This window comes from Sceloporus occidentalis, unplaced genomic scaffold (genome assembly GCF_023333645.1).
Source record: "Sceloporus occidentalis isolate IW3139 unplaced genomic scaffold, rSceOcc1.0.p SCAF_1, whole genome shotgun sequence".
NCBI lineage: Eukaryota > Metazoa > Chordata > Lepidosauria > Squamata > Phrynosomatidae > Sceloporus > Sceloporus occidentalis.
Window position 1 is genome coordinate 2,443,406 of NW_028316981.1, and position 24,777 is coordinate 2,468,182.

Sequence of the window (24,777 nt, forward strand, 5' to 3'; positions counted from 1 at the left end):
GAAGGGGATGGTAGGAGACTGGATATACTTAAGGAGGGAATAAACTTTTTTAAAGTTTTTTCCCCAAAGTTTTTTATTCCTGGAAAAATGGAGGAAGCTGGGGGAGCGAAGGATTGAACACAGCCCAGCCTCCTCAACTGTGGGATTGCCATCTGCGGATTTAAGCATCTGCAGACAGCAAGCCTCATTGCTGCCCATGCACGCATTGCCATTGAAAACCATGAGACATGAAGTCCCATGGTTTTTTCATCTGCGGGGAGTGGGTGAGTCTGGAATGAAGCCCCCGCAGATACTAAGGGCTGACTGTATCTTTTTTTATCGAATTATGAATAAAGACAAGGTGTTCATACATTTAATTCCCCAACATTTTTAAAAACTAGATAAAGGGAAGGCAAGACTATCTACAGTAACAGATCACTGCAATTCTTGGTCTTGGTGTCCTTTTCTCTGTTCTCTTTATAGGAAGGACTGTGTTGTGTCTCTCTGACATTATGGACAGCTAGAGCAGACTAAACCTGCTCTTTGTTTTTTATGCTGATTCCCCATATTCCCATTTGTTTTGAGGCTGTGGAATAATCCCACTTCAGTTGCAACTAGGGACCTTGATCAGGTGAACTTTATGGAAATGTCCCTAGATAGAGTTTGGAAAAAGCCTTCCGTTGGTCCCTAGAAGGTTCAAAAGGTTTTTCTTTATTTATACAAGGTTCGCCTGACCCGGCTTTTTCATTTTAAATGGAGACGTTGTCAGTTTGGGATCAAAGGTCTTCTGGGGGAAAAGGAACTAGAGACCTTGCAAGAGCTGCTGGCGAAGGAGAGAGAGAGAGAGAGAGAGCCAGCATGGCTGCAGCAGTAAAGGGAGGCAGAGCTCCTGTGGAAGGGTTTGCCTACACTCACTTTGGAAAATGAAGGTCCAAAACACACGGCAGAAAGAATCCAGTTTGAGAGGGCTTTAACTGCCCTGGCTCAGTGCTAGGGGATCCTGGGAGATGTAGTTTATGGTGGCCCCAGGGCTCTCTGAGAGAGAAGAATGAATCTCTCATGAACTACAGTTCCCAGAATCCCCCAGCACTGGGCCAGGGCAGGTGAAGCGGTCTCAAACGGGATTCCTTCTGCCGCGTGCGTGGGGCATCTTTCCTATCAAAGGATGGCTCCCGTTTCACCGTCATCCAGGAAGGAGGCAGCCTGGATCCTCCCTGCGCTCATCCATGGCCCTCAGGCAAAGCCAGGGCTGCAAGCTCCAGCGGGAGGAAGGAAGGAAGGAAGGCACTTGTCTGGGTCCCTGGGGGCTCCCTGCCGTCCCCCGCCCCCGGTTCCTAGGAGCATGGAGGCCGAGGGGGGCCCCTTTCCTCCCTCCAAATCCCCCATCGCCCCTCCTCTGCCCCCCTCTCTTTCCCTCATGGCCCTCCTGCCCCCTGGGCTCCCATCAGCCCCCCTCCAGGAGGGACCCCTCCACTCAGCCCCAAGCAAGGACCCCCTTCTCCCCAAAGATCTGGGGGCCCAAAGACCCCCAAAAGAGGCTCCAAGGGGTTGGTTTTTGGAGCGGAAGACCCCCTTCTCACCTTCTTCTGCCTCTCCCTCACTGAACCTCCATCAGATGGAGCCCCCTTTCTCTCTCGCTCTCAATCGCTCTCTCTTTCCCCTTCCGCCGGAAGTGAGGTCAGAGGCTGCCTCGCTCTCCTTCCGCTTCACTCTTTCCCTGCCTCTCTAGGAAGCGGACCTCGCTGCTTGGAGGCCCCAGAGGCAGGAGGGGAGGGAAGGAGGCTCTCTCAGTCCTCCCTAGGAACCCCTGAGTGGCTCCAGGTAAGGAAGAGAGGGCCCAGGGCCTCGGGAAAGAGGAGGACTGGGGAGAAGCAGCCCCAGAAGGAAGGGAGGCCCTGGGGAGGAAGGGGCCAACTGGCCCTGCTGTTAGCAGCAGGAGGCCCTCCCTTTGGGCCCTGGTTGGGGATGGAGCAGGAAGCAAGTGCTAATGTGGCCTCTCTAGGAATCTCTAGGTCCTCCAGCTCAAACTCTATGGTCAACTTTAACAGTTGCCCTGAAAGAGACCTAGAGACTATTCCTAGAGAGAACACTCCACTGGGCCTTTGTAGCGCCTCCAGTGCGTTTCTGTGGTCAGTGTCTGTTGGCCACAGAGTTGCCCAGCAGGACCCAGAGGTTCCTAGAGAGGTGTTCTCTCAGGTAAAAAGACAGTGTTTATGTTGTTTGCAGTTTTTCCATGTTCGCCATGTGCCCCTAGCCCCAGCAAATGGGGAGGGACAAGCACACTTGCTTCTGCTATGCTATATGCACACTGTACAAATAAGAGCCCCACGGGCGCATGCCTAAAGCGCACCCTCTGCCTTGGGCTGGGGCTCTGGGGAGAGGGCCAGGGGAAAGGGATTTCGTGTCAAATGAAAGGAAGAGAAGAGCCAGACTGGGCCTACTCCTGATTTCTCTTCCTATCCAGAGACCCCTGGGGAAAGCCCTCCAAGAAGGCTATGAGTAACAGAAAACACGCACACCTGACACACCCCACGCTGCCTGTCTTCCCAAGACACTGGGATGGAGAAGGGACCCTCCTGTCTCTGGTTTTGGCTGGAAAGTCACAGAGAGCCATGCTGACCAGTGGCCATGAGGGAAGGAGACATGCGGCAATAGGAGGGGGAGCATTGAGAAGAAGGGGGGAATCCAAAAGGAAAACCTCTCCACAGACAGCGCTCTCCTGAACCTCAAATTGGGTTTGTGAAGCATTCACTTGGACTAGTCTGTTTAAGCATGAAAAGACACAAAGTAATCCTGTAGCCCCTTTGCGACTAACAGGGAAGAAGGGATTTTGAGTTGAAGGTTCGGGGGCCTCAGTCCAGCTCTTCGGCCTGTTTCATGAGATCAACTTGCATCCGATCCAGGAGACGGGAGTCCATAAAAGCCTCTGCCAGAAACTCTTTCTTCCTCAGAGTCTCAAAGGCACTGCAGGATTCCTGTGTGTCTTTTCAGGATAAAACAGATAATACACCTTCCTTCTTCCTGTGCTTACAAAGAGATGAGAGTAAGGGCTGCTCAACAGTGGAACCCACTCCCTTGGAGTGTAGTGGAGTCTCCCTCCTTGGAGGTCTTTAAACAGAGGCTGGATGGCCATCTGTCGAGTATGCTTTGAGTGAGAGTTCCTGCATGGCAGGGGGGTTGGACTGGATGGCCCTTGTGGTCTCTTCCAGCTCTATGATTCTATGTCTCCAATTCTGGCTATAATTACTACTTTCCAACCCAAGTTGGAAGCTCAAGTCTCCCATCCAAGTACTAACCAGGGATGACCCTGCTTAACTTCCAAGATCAGGCAGGATTGGGTGTCTTTAGAGTACCTGAACCAGGATAATATTTCTTAGCACAACAATGTACATTGATGGTACTCTGTTAATAACTGATTTAGAATAACACAACAATCTATTGATTTTGTAGGGTGTTGCAGCAGAGCATCTTAAGGACATCTTTGGCCTGACAGGAGGAATAACTTTGATTCAACCTGTGCTTTCATTGGAGAAAACAAAACACAAAACATAGATGGATAAACCAGATTCATCTGGTCCTGATGACCTCAGTGCAGAGAGCAGTGGAGGAGTCTGGGAGAGGACAGTCCAGAGGACATGGAGTGAGGAACTTACCAGCTCAGACACACAGTGCCAGCGCTTCAGGCAGCTGTCCTACAAGGAGGGCAAGCAGCCCCGGGAGGTTTGCAGCCAACTCTACCATCTCTGCCGTCAGTGGCTGAAGCCAGACCAACATACAAAAAATGAGATCCTTGACCTGGTGATCTTGGAGCAGTTCCTGACCATTTTGCCCTCGGAGGTGGAGAACTGGGTCAGGGAATGTGGGGCAGAGACCTGTTCCCAGGCGGTGGCTCTGGCAGAGGGTTTCCTCTTGAGTCGAGCAGAGGCAGAGAAGAAGCAGAAAGAGCAGCAGGTGAGAGCATTTCCTCCTGGTGTAAAGGTGAGCAGGGTCTGGCTCTGGGCTGTCCTTTTTTTAGCCTTTCATGACCCTTGGGGGCAAATGCCACCTGAGGTGGTGCTGCTGAAATATGATGACCCCAGATTTGGCTTTGATAAGGAGAAGTGTGAGGAGGATCTGCCTTGGGATGAAGTGGAATCATAGTTTTTTAGGCCTCTTGAGAAGAGTGATTCTACTTCAAAGCCATGTGTATATTCTCTGTGTGCCAGGTTTTCGAAGGAAGTGCCAGGTTTCTGATGGCACTGCCACATGACCAGACATTTCCCTGTGGTGACTCCAGTAGCAAAGTCTGGCCCTGATCGGTTCAGGAGTGGAATGGACTTCCACCCACTCCAACAAGTTGCCAGTTCTCAGTCTAAGGGATGAAATAATCTTACCTTTGCTACTTTTTTCTTTTCATGCTATTTTTCTTCTAAAGCCAACAAATTCATGCTATTTTTCTTCTAAAGCCAACAGTGTTGTGGCCATAGACTATACAGTTATGCATATCTATACAGTAGCAGTAGGTAATTTTTATTATACACACACACACACACACACACACACACACACACACACACACATTGTAGTGTATTTAAATGGGTCTGTGAGAAGACTTCCATTATCAGTAGTCAACTGGTTTTCCAGAATTTCAGATTTTCTTGCTGTGGGCTCCATGGAATTGTTTGTGTTCCAACTTATACAGTGAACTTATACCAAATATTAACACAAGTGACATACTGTATCCCATTTTTTCAGCTCTTATTTTGTATGCCACTTTTTCAAGTAGGATTTATGAGCTGCTGGCTTTTTCCTGGCTTGGCTATGGGTGGACGTCTCATACCACACAAGCCCAAACTCCTTCCCCAAAACTTTCTCATACTTCTCCGAATTTAATGTCTTGAATGCTCACTGCTGTTTCAGGTCAAGAATCTCTCGGTAGAAGTTAAGCCTGAATTTCCTGTGGATGAGAAAGCTCCATTGCATCCCAAGCAGAGTCCCCAATGGAGGGTGATCAAGGAGGAGTTTGATGGAGGAGCCTCATTACAAGGTAAGGAGTCTCTTTGCTATTGTTGTGTGCCTTCAAGTCATTTCCGACTTATGGCAACCTAAGGTGATCCTATCACAGGGTTTTCTTGGCAAGATTTGTTTAGAAGAGGTTTCCCCTTGTCTTCTTCTGAGCCTGAGAGCAAGTGACTTGCCCAAGATCACCCAGGGGTTTCTATGGCAGAGCAGGAATTCGGTATGGATGAATACTCTCTGTCCAGAATCCTGTGTGTCTTGTGTGCCTTTAATAGCAATAGCAAGTACATTTCTGTACCACTTATAAGTTCACTTAAGCACTCCCTAAGCGGTTTACAAATGTAAGCTAATTGCCAATCCCAACAAGCTGGGTAATCATTTTAGCGACCTCCTCGGAAGGATGCAAGTCTGAGTCAAGCTTGAGCCCCCTTGACTGGGATTGAACTCACAACCTTATGGTTTGTGAGTGAGTGGCTGCAGTACAAGCATTTAACCACTGCACCGCCAGGGCTCCTTCGTTTAGTCATTTCCAACTTATGGCAACCTAAGGTTGCAACTTTATCATGGGTTTTTTTGGCAAGATTTTGGCGGGTTATAGACCGCTGCTTTGAGGCGGTCTGCTGCCGCCGCCGCTTGCTCCGTAAGGGAGCCGTCGCAGCCACACCGTGCGGCTCCCTTGCGGAGCAAAAAAGAAGCTCCAAAATGGAGCTTCTTTCTGCGGTGCCCTAATGACGTCGCGAGGCGCCGCTGGCGCATTCGCGACGTCATTAGAGCCGCGACACGTCTGGACGCTATGTGTCCGATACGTAAACATGGCGGCCCCCATGTGGAAGGGGCGCTGCCATGTTGTACGTATGGAATACATACTAGGGTTAGGGGTGTGTGGAAGCACCGCCCCTTCCTAACGTATTTTTTGGCGGTTTGTAACCCGCCCGAGTTAGAGGAGATTTCACTTTGTCTTCCTCTGAGGCTGAGAGAGTGTGACTTGCTCAAGGTCATTCAGGGAATCTCCATGGCCAAATAGAAATTTGAGCCCTGTTCTTCAGGGTCGTTGTCCAACATTGAAACTACTACAGCACACTAGCTGTGATTTCCCCAATGAAAGTAGTTGGACTTTTTGATCTTTTACAGAACATCCATGCTCAGCTTCAGATTATAGAAGTATAATATTTCATGCAGGGTCACTGGGCTTCCAGATGCATCTGTAAGTGTGCATCTGGTTGCAAAAAGACTGCAGTTCCACACCAAGGTTATGTAGTACCTTCAGTGCATATCTCCACATGCAGAGAGCTATGCTTTCCACCCTTGATGTGGGGTCTCTGTCGCATTGTGTTCAGCGGTGTGTGTGTAATTAGTGTTATAAAGATTTTACAGAAACAAAACAAAACAAAAAAACCAACAAAGAAAGCATCTGCAAATCAGTAAAAGATGGTGTTTTGATTTTGGGTTACTGGACTATCCAGCTTTAAAAAAATGTCTAGCTGGCGACTTCTGGAAGCGATGGCAAGATGAGAGATTGCCTCCAACAGAGCTCCTATGGAGGCGATCACATTAGTGGGCATGTAAGGAGTATTCCTTTTCCCCCAAATCTTGGCGAAGGGACCGGGGCACGGGGCTCAATGGGGGCCTGAGTCCACCGAAGGGAGAGATCCAAAGGATTCTCTCAGCTGCGGGGAACAGATCGCAAAGCAGCTGGGCTCGCTAATGGTGGCCTTCGGGCACTGAGTCCAGCCAGCCTTTTTTTTTTTTTTTTTTAGACTCTTATTAGTTGTAGCTTCTGACTTATTAAAATACCTTGAATCAACACTCAACACAACTACTCTGGACTTCAGGAGATCCACAGAGTTTCAAGAAGATCTGCAAAACAACAGACTCGTTCTCGTTTTCCTCTCTTCTCTCCTCACTCGGAGGGATGAGGGGGGAGAGGGAGAGGAATGTGTTCTTAAAAGTTTCTCTCGCTCAGCAAAGAGGAGATTGGCAGTGGACCCTGGTAGCTTAAAAGAACAAGTAAGAAACTTTCATTGTAATTTTGGAGCAGAAACAACCAATTTATAATTTTTTCTAGAGACTTTCAATCCCCACTGGTTAAGAAAATGGCGGCTGCCATGTGGATCTAACTTTGTAAACTTTGTAAACAACTAGCAAACAAGTGAGGAACGGCAGGAGATTGTTGATTGCTTAACATCCTAGATAAACTTCCCACACAAAGTAAGATTAAGCACAGAAGAATCTTATTATATTTGCTAACAGCCGCCAGAACCACATTTGCCCAATTTTGGAAAAATCATGAGATGCCTGATCTTGAAATATGGTGGGAGAAAGTCTTTGAAATGAGGGAGATGAACATTTTAACAGTCTTTTATCTCACAAAGACACTACAATAATAGAAAAAGAGTGGGACCTGATATTGGCAAAATGCAGGTATAGACAATAAAAGGTGCAGATGGCGATATGACAAACACATCTTATGTAACTTTATGTACTATAGGTCTTTAATTAGTAACATACTTCGAGGTAACAAGAAAATAGTAAACAAGGGGGGGAAGAGAAGTAAGACAATAGAATGTATGCAGTTGAGAGTTGATTTTAAGGTAACAATTGACATATTTGTATAATTTCTCAATGTATCTTCTGAAACCATGAAAGGGCTCATATCCCTAACATGGTGAAATGGAATCTTTGTTTTATCTTTATGTAAATAAAATGTTTTTATAAAGAAAAAAAAGTCTAGCTGGCACAACAACTATAATAATGTATCTTTCCAAAAAAGCAAGAAGTGAAGCAGTTACACATTTTCATTTGTGTGTTGCATAGAATTTGGAATTGTCTTGATTATTTCTAGCAGCCCTTCAGTTAATTTTTGTACTATCTTGATGCCCCAGAGCTTTATATTCTTACCTAAGGCCGGTTACAGACCGGCACTTTAGTGCGTGACGAGCACGCACTAGAGTTACAAAAGGGCGGTGCTTCCGCAGCGCCCTAACCCTAGTGTGTACTCGTCACGCACTAAACGGCGGTGGCCCTTCCATACGGCCGCCGCCGTGAGGACATCACGGTCGCGCTGCCTCTAGACGGGGCAGCGCGGATGTGACGTCCTTGCTCCGCGCCAGGGCGCTTAGTGCGCCCTGAACACGGAGCAGGAAGGAGCTCCGTTTCGGAGCTCCTTCCTGGTTTAGTCCGCTGGGCACAGCCTTCAGACGGCTGCGCCCAGCGGACTAAAAGAGAAAGGGGCCAAGCGGCCCCTTTCTCTTCTCCCCGCCGCCGCGGGGTGTCCTTGGGGCTTGAAGCCCCAGGGACACCCCTTTTCAGGCTGCGGGAAAGCGGCGTTTTGCTGCTTCCCCGCAGCCTGAAAAGCGGCGGATCGGGGCCTCAGCGGCTGCTGCTCTGCACGCTGAGGCCCCGATACTCCGGGGAAAGGGGCGGGTGCAGACCGCCCCAAATGGGCGGTCTATAACCCGCCATAATGTGGCCTTCCCACAACTCAAGGGCACTTCATCCTCATGACAACAACCCTGTGAAGTAAGTCAGTGTGTGTGCCTGTGAGAGAGAGAGAGAGAGAGAGTAAGTGGTTGGGGTGCCCCAGTGAATTTGGTGGCTCAGTGGGAACTGTAATTGGATTTTTCCAGGCCCCTGTCCAATATCCTAACCCCCGTATCACTAGTTGTTGTTGCCATGTGACTTCAAGTCATTGCTGACTTATCACAACTCTAACGTGACTCTGGGAGTCAGCACTGGGTAATGGTTTGAGCATTGGACTAGAACTCTGGAAACCAGGGTTTGAATTTCCTCTTGCCTATACATTTTACTGCATTGTGTTACTGTCTCCCAGGGCCCTCTGGAAACAGTGGGATATTGTTGCCTGGTGTGCTTGCAGGACCATTACACATTGTCCATGTAGTTGCACATTCGCTACAAAACACTGCTATTCATCCCAAAAGATGAACAGCATGGGTCATACTCATCTCCAAATGTGGACGTTTAAGCATCCCTGACATACACGGCATATCTTGTCTCCTGTATTTTTCTATTCATATCTGGCTTTTGCTCTCTGGGACTCAAATCTGTTTTGACTTTCTACCTACCTCCTTTGTCTGAACAACAACAACTCTGTAAGGTAGGTCAGGGTCAGAGAGCGCAGGTGCCCTAAGGTGTCCCAGTACACTTTCAGTGCTCCCTGGAGGCTAGAACTAGATTTTCTCTAGCCTCAGAACCACATTATCCAAGCACCCTCTGTATTTTCCTGGGCTGGAAGTGTTCTTGTGTCCCAAGACTTCCAGCAAAATATAGGTACACCTCAGCGAACAAATGTCATGTATTTCAGGGCATTCCTTCTTTATCAGAAAATTTGGTACCAGTGGCACAAATCACATGGAAAGAATAGGGATGGGTTCCTGAACTACAGAAAAAGAAGAGCAGCTCAATATGTTCCAGCACACTTTTTAGCCAAACTAACATCCTTGATCTGTTCCCCAGAAGCTGGAATGATGCCATCAACAAGGACTCGGTTGTCTCTTCCTCTTTGCAATGGACCAGAATCAGATCAGGTAAGGAGCAGGATTCCTGGAACAAGAGGACTTGAGCAGCCTGGGGTCCTCTTTTCCCAGATCACATCCCTCTGAATGCTAGGCCAGAATTTTGTTTCAGCTTACTTTGGTTTTTTAAAAATTGTAAAAAAAAATTGCAAATATCTTCATCTTCCCAATGGCCAGATACTGAGATTTGTAAAACAAGAATAACAGAGAAACCCAAACTGACATTTTATCTATTCTGGCCCAGATGTTTGAATACTCAGTTTTAAAACATTAAAAAACAATTTAAACCCAGGTATAGTTTGCACTTGGGTGGGTGGGTATTAGACTAACTTTCCCCAAAGCCTACTTCAAGGTTTCAGGTAAGGGGGGAAGACCATCTGCTAATGGAGGGGGGAGGGGGGCAGGAAAAGAATGATGCATTTGTTGAGTCTTGCTGTTTTTTAAACACAACCTTCAAATGGTTTACAAACCGACGAAGAAAATCCAGCAAATGCTTCACTCAGCCAAGGACCAGAGATACCCTCGCACAGCCGCAGGAGTTGAATCAAGGAACACGAGAGACACTGCAGACTGGGCCAGCCAGAAAAATCAGCAGTAGCAGAACATGTTACAAACCATCCTGGGCGAAAAATACTGTTTGAAAACACTGCAATTCTGGGCCATGCCAACAACTACCATGTCAGGATGCACAGGGAAGCCATTGAAATCCACAAACACCTGGACAATTTCAACAGGAAAGAGGAAACCCTTAAAGTAAACAAGGTTTGGGTACTGGTCCTGAAAAATAGCAAGATGAAGACTCAACAAATGCAAATGAGAAATCTCCCAGGGTCAGGGGCTTCCCAACAGACAATGAGCACTAATCAAGCAGACATTAATCCTCCTTTGCATTCCCTCTCAAGTTTTCCTGCATCTGTGGCTGGCATCTTCAGAGAAATGGGTGGCATGGAGGTGTAGGGGGTATATATACTGTTGCCTGAAAGATAGTGATTTACATATTAATCTGTGTTTTGGTCTGTTGGTGAATGGCAGTGCTTCAGGATGGGAGGATATGTGTGGAGGATTAGTGTCTATTTAATTAATGATCCATTGTCTACTGGGAAACCCCCTGACCCTGGGTGGTTTCTCATTTGCATTTGCTGAGCCTTGATTTTGGGGGTTTTCAGGACTGGTAGACAAACTTTGTTTACTTTCAGGGTTTCTTCTTTCCTGTTGAAGTTGTCCAGGTGTTTGTGGATTTCAATGGCTTCCCTGTGCATTCTGACCAGATAGTTGTTGCCATAATCCAGAAGTTCAGTGTTTTCAAACAGCATTTTATGCCCAGGATGGTTTATAAGGTGTTCTGCTATTGCTGATTTTTCTGGCTGACTCAGTCTGCAGTGTCTCTCGTGTTCCTTGATTCGTGTTTGCACACTGCGTTTGGTGGTCCCTATGTAGACTTGTCCACAGCTGCACAGTATGTAGTAGACTCCTACGGCCGTGAGAGGGTCTCTCCGGTCCTTTGCTGAGTGCAGCATTTGCTGGGTTTTCTTGGTTGGTCTGTAGATCATTTAGAGGTTGTGCTTCCTCATTAGTTTCCCTATTCTGTCTTTGACTCTTTTGATGTATGGTAAACACGCCTTCCTTTTGGGTGGTTGTTCTTCTTCAGTCCTGTGGTTTTTTTGTGGGTCTGCAGAGCCCAGTTTAGGTGTTTCAGTTCATCTTCCAGGAACTGGGGTTTGCAGATCCTTTTTGCATGGTTTACCAGTGTTTTTATTGTGCTTCTTTTTTGTCCTGGCTGACAAATTTTTTGTGTGGTTATCTGTCCATATGTGTACGTTTCCTCTATACTGTGTGACCCAACTGTTGGTTTGGTTTGTGGATGACCAGGACATCCAAGAATGGCAATGTTCCTTCCTTTTTCCCACCATAGTGAATTGGATGTTCAGGTGGATGTTGTTCAAATGATTCAAAAACACTGTCAGATCTTCTTCTTCGTGGCTCCAAATGATGAAAGTGTCATCCAGGTATCAGAACCATTTTGTGGCTTTTTTGGTGCTGTTTCCAGGGCTTGTTTTTCAAACTGTGCCATGTAAAAGTTTACTATTACGGGGCTGTGGTGATCCCTGAGGGCAAAGCCCTGTGCGTGACTGTTACTCTCCGGGGATCCCTTTACAAAAAAAGAACTTTTCGCTGCCACCACCCAGTGAATGAACTATAAATTATATTTTTTTATAGTAGCTCCACAGCTACCCCTTCCCCACACACACTGGGACTTGTGAGGAATAGAGAGAGAGAGAGATCTAGTTTCCTTTCTTGCCGACCCAGAACAACCAGTAGCCGAGTCTAGGCACGTGTTTAGGAGCATAGAGATAGCAGATGCTTTTTAAGAAAGAAGTTTATTTTAAAAAGGGATAGAATAGGATAGAAAGAATTTATATCACTCTTGCAAAGCCTCCTTGCCTTGCAGGTCAAAGAACATAGTTACAGAGTTCATTCCAGACAAGCCATTGTTGAAAATAACAAAAGGCCTAAACGCACTAGCTAACACGTTCCTAACTACTCACGGAAGATGGGATTTGTAGTCCTTTTGAGTTCTTGGAATCAGGGAGCTGGCTCCTTGCCAACTCTACCTGCATTCCTGAGTCTGTGTCCCCCAGACTCCAAGAGACATCATCTGGTTCCCCCTCAGGAGAGGATCAAGGGAGAGAGACAAAGGAGCGCATGGCCGCAAAGGGCCTTTTAAAGATTTCCCATAGAAAGTTCCTGAATCTCGCAGTCCCACTCTCTGATTGGTCAGTTAGACCTTACATCAGCTATGATGCCACAGCTCATTAGCATGTGATGTCATCTCTCATTAGCATGTTCCTCCTCCCAGATTAACCCCTTATGGTTCAGAAGAAGTTCCCAGATGACTGGAGGATCAGTCATCACAGGGGCTCAGAGGATTTCCCAAGACTACCCCATCTCTCTGCTTTTAGAATCCATTGTCCCACTGGAAATAGCTTGTGGTGAGGCAATGTTCGAACAAGGCTGTTATGTCTCCCAGAAAAATTTGTTGGATGAGTGCCATAGTGTCCATTATGGGGACTTTGGTGAACAGGGATACCACATCCGGGTTTGAGCTCGAAGTTGGTTTTTTTTCTGTGAAGTGTACTAAGTCCTTGATGTAGTGAAGGAGTTGCCCTATGTGGGCTTGTAATGTCCTGACCAAGTGGAGATCCAATGGTGCTCACTATGGGTCAGAGTGGAATGGAATCCTTGTGGATCTTGGGAAGTCCATACAGTCTTGGTGGGAGAGCCTCATATTTGCACAGCCATTGGCAAGTTTTTGATCAGGGTGTTTATTTTTCTGGTGATTTTGTTGGTCTGGTCTTGTTTCAGTGTTTTGTAGATTGCAGGATACAAGCGTTCCTTGATTTTTTGTTTGTATTGTTCTGTTTCCTTTATTACCATGGCATTGTCTTTGTCTTCTGGGAGAATGATGATTTCTGGGTCTGAATTGAGGTCCTTGATGGCTTTTCTTTCTATTTTGGTTATGTCGCTGGGTAGTGGTTTTCCCTTGCACAGAATTCTTGCTGTTTGTCCCCTTATCTCTTCCACTTCCTCTTCTGGGAGATTGTGGAGGGCGGATTTAACCTGGGCAATGATGTCCTCAACTGGGATTCTGGTGGTGGTAGAGCCTTGTCAGGTTAAATCAAACCTCCCTTTATATGAGAAGGTTAGTTCATTCAGGTTATAACCTGCATGCACTAATCTTAAAAATGCAGTGAATTAATGAAAAGAGGATACCATATTTTCCGGCGTATAAGACGACCCCCAAATTTTCCAGTTAAAATATAGAGTTTGGGATATACTCACCGTATAAGACTACCCCTCTTCCAATGCACACCAAATTAAAATTTTAAAAATGTCAGATTTGATTTCAATATGGTAATTTTAATTCAAATGCTTATGACATGCAGGTACTTAGCAGGAAAATTTGTATACAAAGCCTGGTTGGATTGGTCAGCTCTCCCTGCCTGCCCAGCCGTCCCTGTCTCCAAGACTATCAGAACGGTAGTGCAGACATGGCTCTTTCTCCATACCTCAGGTGTCCTGAACGCCTGCAGCTTGCTTCGCCCTTCACTTACACCTTCCCGGTGAGACATCCCCTCACCTCGTCATCAGGAACGCGTTAATTCATTTCTTTCCACAAATCCTAGTGAGTGGATTTTCCTCTACTGTACTTGTACAGTGCTGCCCTTGCTGCTTTCATACGGTCGCTGTATACGGTGGGGATGCAGCCGTGGCCATTTTTGAACTCCCCCCACCATATGCAGCGACCGCAGATTCTCCCAGTCTGGCTTGGAAGTTTCAGTACCTGCCCTATAAGAAAACACCCGGCATATAAGACGACCCCTGGGTTAAAAAGTAGTCTTATACGCCAGAAAATACAGTATTCCAAAACAATGCAATACTGCTTAGGATGCACCATGATTTTCCTCTACAGATAATGAGTCTGTGAATGAGGGCTGCTTTTCTTTTGCAGGTGACCTTTGAGGATTTCACAGAGTATTCTGTGTATTTCACAGAGTTGGAATGGAACCTGCTGGATGAGAACCAACGATCATTGTACATGGAGGTCATGATGGAAAACTACGAGAATATGTCTGCCTTAGGTAAAAAACATTGAACCCGTTGCACTTCCTAGGAAGAGTGAGGGATTTTCACACTACACAAAGCATTGTTTCATAATTTAGCTGCCTTGGCAACATCCTGGGGATCCTGGGATTTGTAATTTAGTGAGGAACTAGAGATCTTTAGCTAAGGATTTTAAATTCAGCTGTCAACTGCCAATCCCAGATCCATAGGATGTTGCCAGTCTTACTGCTTGCTCTGGCAGGACTTAGATTTTTTTTTATTTCACTTTCTCATCTAGCAGGGGCTCAAAATTTATTTCAGGCCCAAATAATGAATGCACTTCTCTATGTGATTACCAATTTGTGATCAATTCTGTGATCAAGTGTCCTTTCAATAAATTTATTTGCAAAATTTCTCTAGAGCTGTTTTTTTAAATAAAAGATATGTCAGCTGTGAAACCACATGTAAAGGGATGAGGTTCTGCTACATGTAGCTCATGGTAGTTATCAGGCAAACAGCTCAATGACACAACTGGTGCTTGTCTGAAAAATAGTCCTGCTATTAATTCAGCCACCATAATGTCTTATAATAAGGATAGATAGTGCAGAGGTCTGGTGGCCACATAAACGTCCATCAAAACTAAGGGGACAGGAAAGTAAGCGACAATTAAGAAAAGAAAAAAAAGAACAAAAACAAGATAAGAGGGAAAAGAAAACATCTGCTAGTAGAAAATGGACATACAAGAAGGACAATTAAAGAAAGAAATCTTATTCAGAAGGGAATATATGAGTCAGGATAAGACTATGTATTAGTTAGTCAGGATATTAACATATAAAAAAGTAAAAAAAATATATATCTTGGTGTTAATATCAGCTCCATTATACACGCGCGCGCGCGCACACACACACACACACACACCTTCAGCCATATCACTCTGTTTTCTGCTGTGGGGGTGTTGACAAAAAGAAGCCCAATTTTCTTTTAAACAAAGCACACACTCCATACACACCTCTTTCCCAGAATATGTCTCTACCTGGAAACAAGGTGCATGCTCCCTGCAGCAACGGTGGAACTTTAAAAAGATTATATTTTATTTTTTGCTGATGAAACAACAGAATTGCCACCATCTCCTCTTGGGGGCATCGAGGAACATTTGGAGGAAGAACATGCTCCAAATATTTGTTGTTTTATGCCTTCAAGTCATTTCTAATTTATGGCAACCCTAAGGGGACCCTTTGATGGGCTTTGGCAAGATTTGTTCAGAGGGGACTTGCTTTTGCTTCCTTTGAGGCTGTGAGAGTGTGTTTTCCCAAGGTCACCCATTTGGTTTCAACACCTGAGTGGGGATCTGAACCCTGGTCTCCAGGATCATAGCCCTACATTCAAACCACTACACCAAGTTGGCTTTCTTGCAGCCTGACAGGTTTTTTGTAGCCTTTAAACTTACTGAAATCTGGGTCCCAATCCTGGTTTATCCATCAAGTTCTCAGATGATAACCTGGAATTCCAATTCCCTTATCCCAATTGAAGCTTCCATCATGGTTAAATTAACACACTCTGGACAAAGAGGTACCTCTAGAAAGGACCAAAGCAAAGCAAGAAAGGATGACTTCCCAGACAGCTATTTCTCCTCAGGTCCTTCTCTTTAGACATACCAAGTGGATTCTTTTAGCTATTGGGAGTAATGCCCAGTAATGGGGGAAAGATACAATAGTTTGACTTCCCCTGATGTTGGTTTTCTTTTGGGATTTTGAGCTTGCTTAGCTCCATTGTTGTTCCCAGAACTTTTTCCTTGCTGAATGTTGGGATTCAGTCTTCTTTGTGTCTTGTCCTTCACAGGAGATAACTGGAAGAAGATGAATGTATGCACTGATTTGCATCTTATGAGCTGCATACCAAGGCAAACATACAGGTGGCAAGACCATAGGAAATGCTTTATTTATGATTCACACCTTCTGATCACCACAAGACCCCAAACAAGAAAGAAACCATACAAATGCCAGGAGTGTGAGAAAAGTTTTGCTTACCGTTCAAAACTTGCAATTCATCATACAGTCCATACAGGAGAGAAACCATACAAATGCCAGCAGTGTGGAAAATGTTTTACTCAGAAGTCAGACGTTACTAAGCATCAAAGACTCCACACTGGAGAGAAACCACACAAATGTCAGCACTGTGGAAAATGTTTTGCTCAGAAGTCAGTTCTTTTGACGCATCAAAGAGTTCACACAGGAGAGAAGCCACACAGATGCCAGCAGTGTGGGAAATGTTTTGCTTTCCTTTCAGGCCTTTTGAAGCATCAGAGAGTCCACACAGGAGAGAAACCATACAGTTGCCAGCACTGTGGGAGATGTTTTTCTGCCAAGTCTACCCTTATGACTCACAAAAGAATCCACACAGGTGAGAAACCATACAAATGCCAGCAGTGTGGGAAATGTTTTACTCAGAAGTCAGACCTTTCAAAGCATCAAAGAGTCCACACTGGAGAGAAACCATACAAATGTCAGCACTGTGGGAACTGTTTTGCTCACAAGTCAGTCCTTTTGACCCATCAAAGAGCCCACACAGGAGAGAAGCCATACACATGCCAGCAGTGTGGGAAATGTTTTACACAGAAGTCACATGTTGTATCCCATCGGAGAGTCCACACAGAAGAGAAACCGTACAAATGCCAGCAGTGTGGAAAATGTTTTTCTCAGAAGTCATACCTTCAGGGTCACCTGAGAGGACACAAAGGAGTGAAACCATACAAATGCCAGTGGTGTGAAAAATGTTTTGTTTTCAGCTCAAACCTTTCAAAGCATCAAAGAGTCCACAATGGAAAGAAACCATACAAATGCCAACAGTGTGGAAAATGTTTTGCTGTCATGTCAATCCTTTTGAGGCATCAGAGAGTCCACACAGGAGAGAAACCATATAAATGCCAGCAGTGTGGGCATAGTTTTGCGTACAAGTCAGCTGTTGCGAGGCACCAGGCAGTCCACACAGGAGACAAACCATACAAATGCCAGCACTGTGGGAAATGCTTTTCTCGGAATTCACACCTTTCAAGTCATCAGAGAGTCCACACTAGAGAGAAAACATCCTAAGGCCAGTGGTATGGGAAATGTTTTCTTTGTGAAAGAAACCATCATACATTTAAATTGTGTCTTGTGACACTTTATTATGATCTAATTTGCTGATATTTCTGCTTCAAAGCTTGTAAATTTAATGCATCTTACATTTCGGCTTTTAGCTGCCACTGAAGGGGGTGCGTCAGGTTCCTAGGCGCTCACTGGGTGAGATGTTCTTGTTTTTGTTATTTTTCTGCAGGAATCCTAGAATTATAGAGTTGGAAGTGACTACAAGGGCCATCCAGTCCAACCCCCTGCCATGCAGGAAATCACAATCAAAACATCCCTGACTGATGGCCATCCAGCCTCTGTTTAAAGACCTCCAAAGAAAGCGAATCCATCACACTCTGAAGGAGTGTGTTCCACTGTCGAACAGCCCTTACTGTCAGGAAATTCCTCCTAATGTTTTTCTTTTCCTGTAGCTTCCATGCATTGTTCCATGTTATATTCTCCACAGCAGCAGAAGAAAACAAGCTTGTTCCATCCTCAGTATGACATCCTTTCAAATATTTAAAAAGGGCTATCATAACACCTCTTAACCATCTGTTCTCCATACTGAACATCCCCAGCTTCCTAAATCGTTCCTCATAGGGTGTGGTTTCCAGACCCTTCACCATTTTGGCCGCCCTCCTCTGGACACGCTCCGGTTTCTCCACATCTTTTTTAAATTGTGGTGCCCAGAACTGGATACAGTATTCCAGGTGAGGCCTGACCAAAGCTGAATAGAGTGGCAGTGTTATTTCACTTAATCTAGACACTATACTTCTATTTATTCAGTCTAAAATCACATTGGTCTTCTTAGCTGCCACATCACATTGTTGACCCGTGTTCAACTTATGGTCTACTAGGACTCCTAGATCCCTTTCATACATGGTCTCCTTAAGCCAGGTGTCCCCCATCCTATATCTATGCATTTCATTTTTCTGTCCTCATTGCCGTACCTTACATTTCTCCCTGTTGAAATTCATTTTGTTTGCTTTGGCTCAGCTTCCTAATCTATTAAGGTCATTTTGAATTTTGATACTGTCCTCCTAATTTTTTGTCATCTGAAAATTTGATACGCATGCCCCCTATTATTTCATCCAAGTAATTGATACGGATGTTGAATAGCACTGGACCCAAGACAGAACACTGTGGCCTGTTACAGACTGCCAAAATAAAGCTGCTTAATTTTGGAGGTATGCTATTTAAATGATGCATGCACCCTAAGAATCCGGAAGCTGCACCAAAGCTGCACTCCAGTGCTTAGGAATGGAGTGTGGCTTTGGCGCGACCTCCGGACTCTTAGGACCCATGCATCATTTAAATAGCATACCTCCAAAGCAGTGGTTCCCAACCTTCCTAATGCCGCGACCCTTTAACACAGTTCCTCATGTTGTGGTGACCCAAACCCATGAAATTATTTTCGTTGCTACTTCATAACTGTAATTAAATAGGTGTTTTCCGATCGTCTTAGGCGACCCATGAAAGGGTCATTCGACCCCCAAAGGGGTCCCAACGCACAGGTTGGGAACCACTGTTCCAAAGAGACCCAAAACAGCTTTATTTTGGCAGTTTGTAACAGGCCTGTGGGACCCCACTGGTCACTTCTCTCCAGGATGAAAAGGAGCCATTGTTGTGCACCCTTTTGGTTTGGCTGGCCAACCAATTACAAATCCATTTAACAGTTTCATTGTCTAGCCCATATTTTACTAGCTTGTTTCCAAGAATGTCATGGGAAGCCTTGTCAAGATAAGTGATATCCACAGCATTCCTTTCATCTACCAAGCAGGTGATTTTATCAAAAAAAGAAATCAGGTTAATTTGGTGTGACTTGTGATTATGATGTTGCCTTCTAGATGTTCCCAGGCTCCCTGTTTAATGTTCTCCTCTAGAATCTTTCCTGGTATTGATGTCAGACTAACTAGATGACAATTGTTTGGATCCTTTAAGATGGGGACAACGTTTGCCTTCCTCCAGTCTGTTGGGACTTCTTCTATTTTCCAGGAATTCTCAAAGATTGTTGCCAATGGCTCCGAGATTAGTTTAGATTAACCAAGTATTCCTGTACTACTACTTTACTTATTCTGTGCTGCATTTCCCATATTGTGTCCTCTGCTCCATTTTCCTCAGGTTGAGAACCCTTTTCCTTTTCTGAGAAGACTGAGGCAACGAAGGTGTTGAGTAGTTCTGCCTTTTTGCTGTCCCGTTCTCATGTTGCCATTTTCACACAGTGGCCCTATCATTTCCCTCTTCTTCCTTTTGCTATGGACATACCCATAAAAGCCCTTTTTATTGTTCTTAACCGATCTAGCAAACCTGAGCTCATTGTGTGCTTTTGCTTTTCTGCCTTTGCCCCTACACATGCTAGTTATTTGTCTGAATTCCTCTTTGGTGATTTCCCCTTTTCTCCATTTCTTATGTATGTCCCATTTAAGCCTTAGCTCAGTTGAAAGTTCATTAGTCATCCATCCTGATTTCTTGAGGCACCTCCCATTTTTCTCCTCATTGGAACTGTTTTAAAATGTGCCTTCAGTATCTCCCTTTTCAGAAACTCCCATCAGTCCTGAACTCCCTTCTCTTTTAGTATTCCTGACCATGGCATCACTCCCAGTATTTCCCTAAGTTTACTGCCTATTATAAGTGACATTCTTTTCTTTCCTCTCTGGAAGCCCACACCCTTGACCCTGTACAGATAATGCAAAATTACATAGCCCACCTTTTTCAAAGGGATGGAGCCTGGGGCCCAGCAATGACAAAGGCGAGAAGACAGCGTGGCGAAAACAGATGGGAGGATGTAGGGGAGGATTGTAGCCTTATCTGTTTCCCTTCTTGTTGATTTCTCTTTTTCTTTTTTAAGACAGAGAACTACAAGACAAGAATTGACTTAGACCAGAATGGACTTTACACAAGTACTTTACACCATAACCAAAACCACACAAAATTAAAGAACAGAGAGACAGAGTAACAGATAGAGCCACAACAAAAAAGAGCTACAACTGCAAACAGGACACAATAGAACAGACCATTATAGAAAGGAAGGGAACCCCATTGCGATACCGATGAACGACAAAGCAATAAACAGAGCTACAAAAGGAGAAACAACAGGGAAAAGCAGTGTAACAACAAGCTGAAACGGACAGTTGAAATGGAGTGGAGTGTAAAGCAACAATAGAGAGGCAGAAAAGAAAAATACAAAGCAACAACAGAGATGACCGAGACATGGACAGAGGGAGATACAATAGAAAGACAATGATAGAGAGCCAGAAAGATAAAACAGACTCATAAGGACAAGACCGAGGAAACAAGTCAAAGTTGCAACAAGCAGAAGGATAAGAAGGCAACGAGAAAGCAAGAGGGAAAGAGAAAAAGAAACTACTCAGTAAGCAGATGAACTAGATAAGGACAAATAGAATGTAGTTTTGTACGCAAACAAGTACATCACACTAGGACTGGAACAGACAGCCCATTTAAGCCCGGTTGTGGGTTTTGCCTTTGCTTCCTCTGAGCCTGAGAGAGGATTCAGATTCACAAACCCCTCTGATCAATTTAAGAATTTAAAGAAAAATAATACAAATACAGTATATATAATTTAGAATGGTATTCAGAGTTTTCTCATGGAACATTAAAGGTTTAAATTCAAAAGATAATAGATGTATAAATTTATCAGTATTTATAAAACAAAAAAGTTATTTTATGTTTACAAGAAATTGAAATAAAGAAAGATGACATAAAATACTTTAAAAATCTGAAACTGGGTCAAATGTTCTCCTGTGCAAATGATAAAAGGGAAAAGGGGGTAGTCACGTCCTGTATATTCAGGTAAAGAGATTTTTAAAGATCCTGAGGGGCACTATGTAGGTGTAGAAATCAAATGCTCAAACATTTTGAGTTTATGAAGGCAAAAAGGATTTTTATTCCCAGTCCCTGAAGAACGCGTTAGACAAAAACAAGTACAATAACATTCTGATAATGGGAGAAAGGAACATGGTAATAAACCAGAGATAGAAACTCTAAACTCTTTTTGATACTATTGAAAATCTAGATTCAGAAGATGTTTGGACTATATGTGGATGCAAATGGGGACACATTTTATTCAGACAACCATAAATCCACCTCACACATCAATACGTTTTCAATAACTTATACATTGCTACCAAAGGTTAAACAATGCCCAGGAGATAATGCCCAGAACAGAATCTGACCATAACACGATCTCTCTAGAAATCCTTAAAAGTAAAAGATCCTATAACTAAAGACTAAAAATTGAAAACAGAAATAAAACAATATTTTGCAATTAATGACAGGAAATATAAAAATGAAAAGTGTTTGGGATGCTCACACAGCATACATTAACAAAGAAAGTCAGGAGAACCTCAGAAGACTAGAAATAGAGATCAAAAAGAAAGGAAAAGAATTCAAGAACAGCCCAACAACTAAAAACCTTCTAAGATTTCATTTCCTTTTTATAAACTTACCAATAATCACCAGCATGAAAAGATTCTTATGGGAAAGGAAAAACAGGGGAAAATGTAAAACCCTCAGTGATACCAGACAAAATAGAGGGTGTAATCTCCCAAATCTGGAGCTGTATTACCAAACTGGGGTCTTAACATATTGGTAGGTATCAGAATGTGTAAAGCTAGAACATAACCAATTATTGAAACTAGAGGGCTATAACTTGCGATATGGATACATGTGCTATGGGAAAACTAAAGTACACAAAGAATTTGTCCAAAGAGCTTTGATAAACACTTGGCAGGAGATTGAAAACAACTTTTACAGAGGCATACCTGGTTGGGTGTCATCACAAGAAGCACTTCATAGCAGATGGAGCTCAACCGATGTCTGTAAAAGATCTCCTGAAAATGTACCGTCAAAAGTAACCAATAATGAAAGACCTGGAGGCAATAGGAAATTTAGATGCAAAGAAATATTGGCTCCTTGTGCAGGCCTGCAGACCCCCAAAGGATTTCTGGCGGCCCATGGGGAAGAGCCAGGAGGAGGAGGAGGCTCCATGTTCCGGCTCCCAAAGTCAGGAGCAATGGATAGACAGAGCAGGGAGAAAGAGCAGAGGAATGAGACAGCTTTTGGCAGGCCTGGTAAGGTTTTAATGGGCTGTGGCTGGGGGGGGGGGGGGTAAGGCATCAGGCAGGCCTTGGAGAGGCCCAGGGGACCATGCCTTGAAGAGAAGGAGAGCCCCAGGGAACCCTTTCCTCCCTGCCCAGCAAGGCTTGACTCACAAGTAGAGGCTTTCCGGGCATAAAATCATAGAATCATAGAGTTGGAAGAGACCCCAAGGGCCATACAGTCCAACCTCATTCTGCCATGCAGGAACTCTCCATCAAAGCATCCCCAACAGATGGCCACCCAGCCTCTGTTTAAAGACCTCTAAGGAAGGAGACTCCACCATTCTCCGAGGAAGGAGTGTGTTCCACTGTCGAACAGCCCTTACTCTCAGGAAGTTCCTCCTAATGTTGAGGTGGAATCTCTTTTCCTGGAGCTTGCATCCATTGTTCCGGGTCCTGTTCTCTGGAGCAGCAGAAAACAAGCTTGCTCCCTCCTCAATGTGACATCCCTTCAAATATTTAAAGAGGGCTATCATATCACCTCTTAACCTTCAGGGAGGAAGGTTTGCCCTGGGACTCTTCCCTCCCTCCTTCCTTGCTGACTCAGGCGTTGGGCAGGGAGGTGGGGGTGAGTCCTTTTCACACCTGCAAAAAGGCCTGGCAGAGGCCCAGGAGACTTAGGTGTGTGTATGTTGGGGGGGGGATCTGTGTGTGTGGAAGATGTCTATGGTGTGTGTGTGGGGAGGCCCTGCCTGCATGTTTTTGTTTTTAGTTGGTCATGTCCTCCATTTTTCTTAAATGAGGGAGTGTGACTTGGCCAAGGGCACCCAGTGGGTTTCATGGCAGAGCAGGGAATCAAGCCCTGGTCTCCAGAGTCATATTCCACACTGGCTCTAATATGGGGTTCTCTTGCCAAGATTTATTTAGAAGAGGTTTGCCACTGCCTTCCCCTGAGGCTGTGTGAGACCCAGGAACCTTCAGAACAGTGATCCACAACAAACTCCTTGAATAAACAAGTTAAATTTATTGTAAGAGCAAGCAGAAGTAACTAAACACACACTTTTGTCAGGAATAAGGAGGTACAATAGCATATGGTTTATATAACCCCTGAAAGCAAACCCATCCCCATTAAACAATAAGGTAAGTTAATTGGATAACTTTTCCCCGCGCAGTGAGGAATCTCCTCCCCAATGGTCTAATGTCCTCCAGTCCGGAATCCTCGGCAACCTCTCCAAACAATTAAGTTCCCACAAGCGTTATCTCCCCACTGCACCTGAGACCTTGAAGCATAAACCCTTGAGCTACAACTAGACTAAGTAAGGATAACTCTTAACAGAACTATAAACCCCAACATCCCCCACCCCATATATATATATACATAGCAGCAACATACATATAATAGCAACATATTAAAATATAGTGAACATGTTAACAATAAAGTCTATTAGCAATAGGCACTTCATGAGTCAGCTCCCCCTCCCAGCACAGAGACAGTCTCTGCTAGCAGCTCAACTCCCTGGCATTACAACCTAACAGGCAAGTACAGAGTCTAGCACTCAGCCCACCACATTCTAGTACATTCTATTAACCCATTATACAATCAATATATCATAAACCCATTACTACTTTAATCTATTAATATTAATCCTTAATCCTTAACCTTTAACCTTCATGAAAGAAACCCCAAATGAATAAATGAATGGAGTTCTGACATTCTGAGAGAACGTGAGTTGCCCAAGATCACACAGTGGGTTTTATAGTCAAGCCCTGGTCTCCAGAGTGGTAGTCCAACCCTCAGACCACTACACCATGCAGGCTTCTATTTCCATGTACTACCTATGAAATGTGTAATTGCAGACTTTTTTTGTTGTTCTTGTGTCTTCAAGTCCTTTCCAACTTATGGCGAACCTGAGGCAACCTTACGGGGTCTTCTTTGCAAGTTTCTTCAAAGGTGTGTCTGTGTCATTACCATTTTCTGAGGCTGAGAGTGTGTGATGTGCCCAGGGTCACTTGCCTGGCCACAAATTGTACATACCCTGCTGGCAGTCCTTCCCCCCCCCCCCAACACCTTCTCATTTCCCTCATACGTGGACACGCTTTACGCGGCTTCCAGCATATACTGGAAGCTGCGCCAGAAAAAACCCTGGTGCACCTCAAAAGAAGTAATGGGGCATGCAGTGCACCATGCCGTGGGCACAAGCCCCATTACTTTTAACAGATCCCTTGCATAAGGGAAAAGCCAACTGTAGTCATCATCTTAATAATTAGTAATTTATAATAATTAATTAGTAATAAATAATTAGTTAATAATAACTCATTATAATAATTAATTAAAAGCTATCTGCAGCCCGAAGAATTTTGGCAATTTGAATTTTGGCCCCTGTTTATGTCCTGTTTAAGTTGTGCAGACCTGAGATAAAGAAATCACTCAAAGATTTGTCATAGATAAAAAAACAACAAGGTTTTGAAGAGGAAGGTATGAACTGGATAAAATTCTCAAAGGAA

The 24,777-nt window shown here is 44.6% G+C and overlaps 1 protein-coding gene across 2 annotated transcripts; it reads left to right on the top strand.

Annotated features, from left to right (window-relative positions):
- Nucleotides 1-1,733: 1,733 nt before the first annotated feature.
- LOC149320362 (uncharacterized) lies at nt 1,734-20,910 on the top strand. 2 transcript variants are annotated; one of them, XM_089501018.1, is made up of 7 exons: nt 1,734-1,800; nt 3,430-3,930; nt 4,879-5,005; nt 9,451-9,521; nt 14,020-14,149; nt 15,951-17,208; nt 20,064-20,910. In XM_089501018.1, the coding sequence occupies exons 2-6, from the start codon at nt 3,532-3,534 to the stop codon at nt 17,198-17,200; spliced, it is 1,977 nt and encodes a 658-aa protein (XP_089357144.1). In that variant the 5' UTR covers nt 1,734-1,800; nt 3,430-3,531; the 3' UTR covers nt 17,201-17,208; nt 20,064-20,910. The 2 variants fall into 2 exon arrangements, with proteins under 2 accessions (XP_089357144.1, XP_089357152.1); XM_089501026.1 differs by having other exon boundaries at nt 20,068-20,910.
- Nucleotides 20,911-24,777: the final 3,867 nt, after the last annotated feature.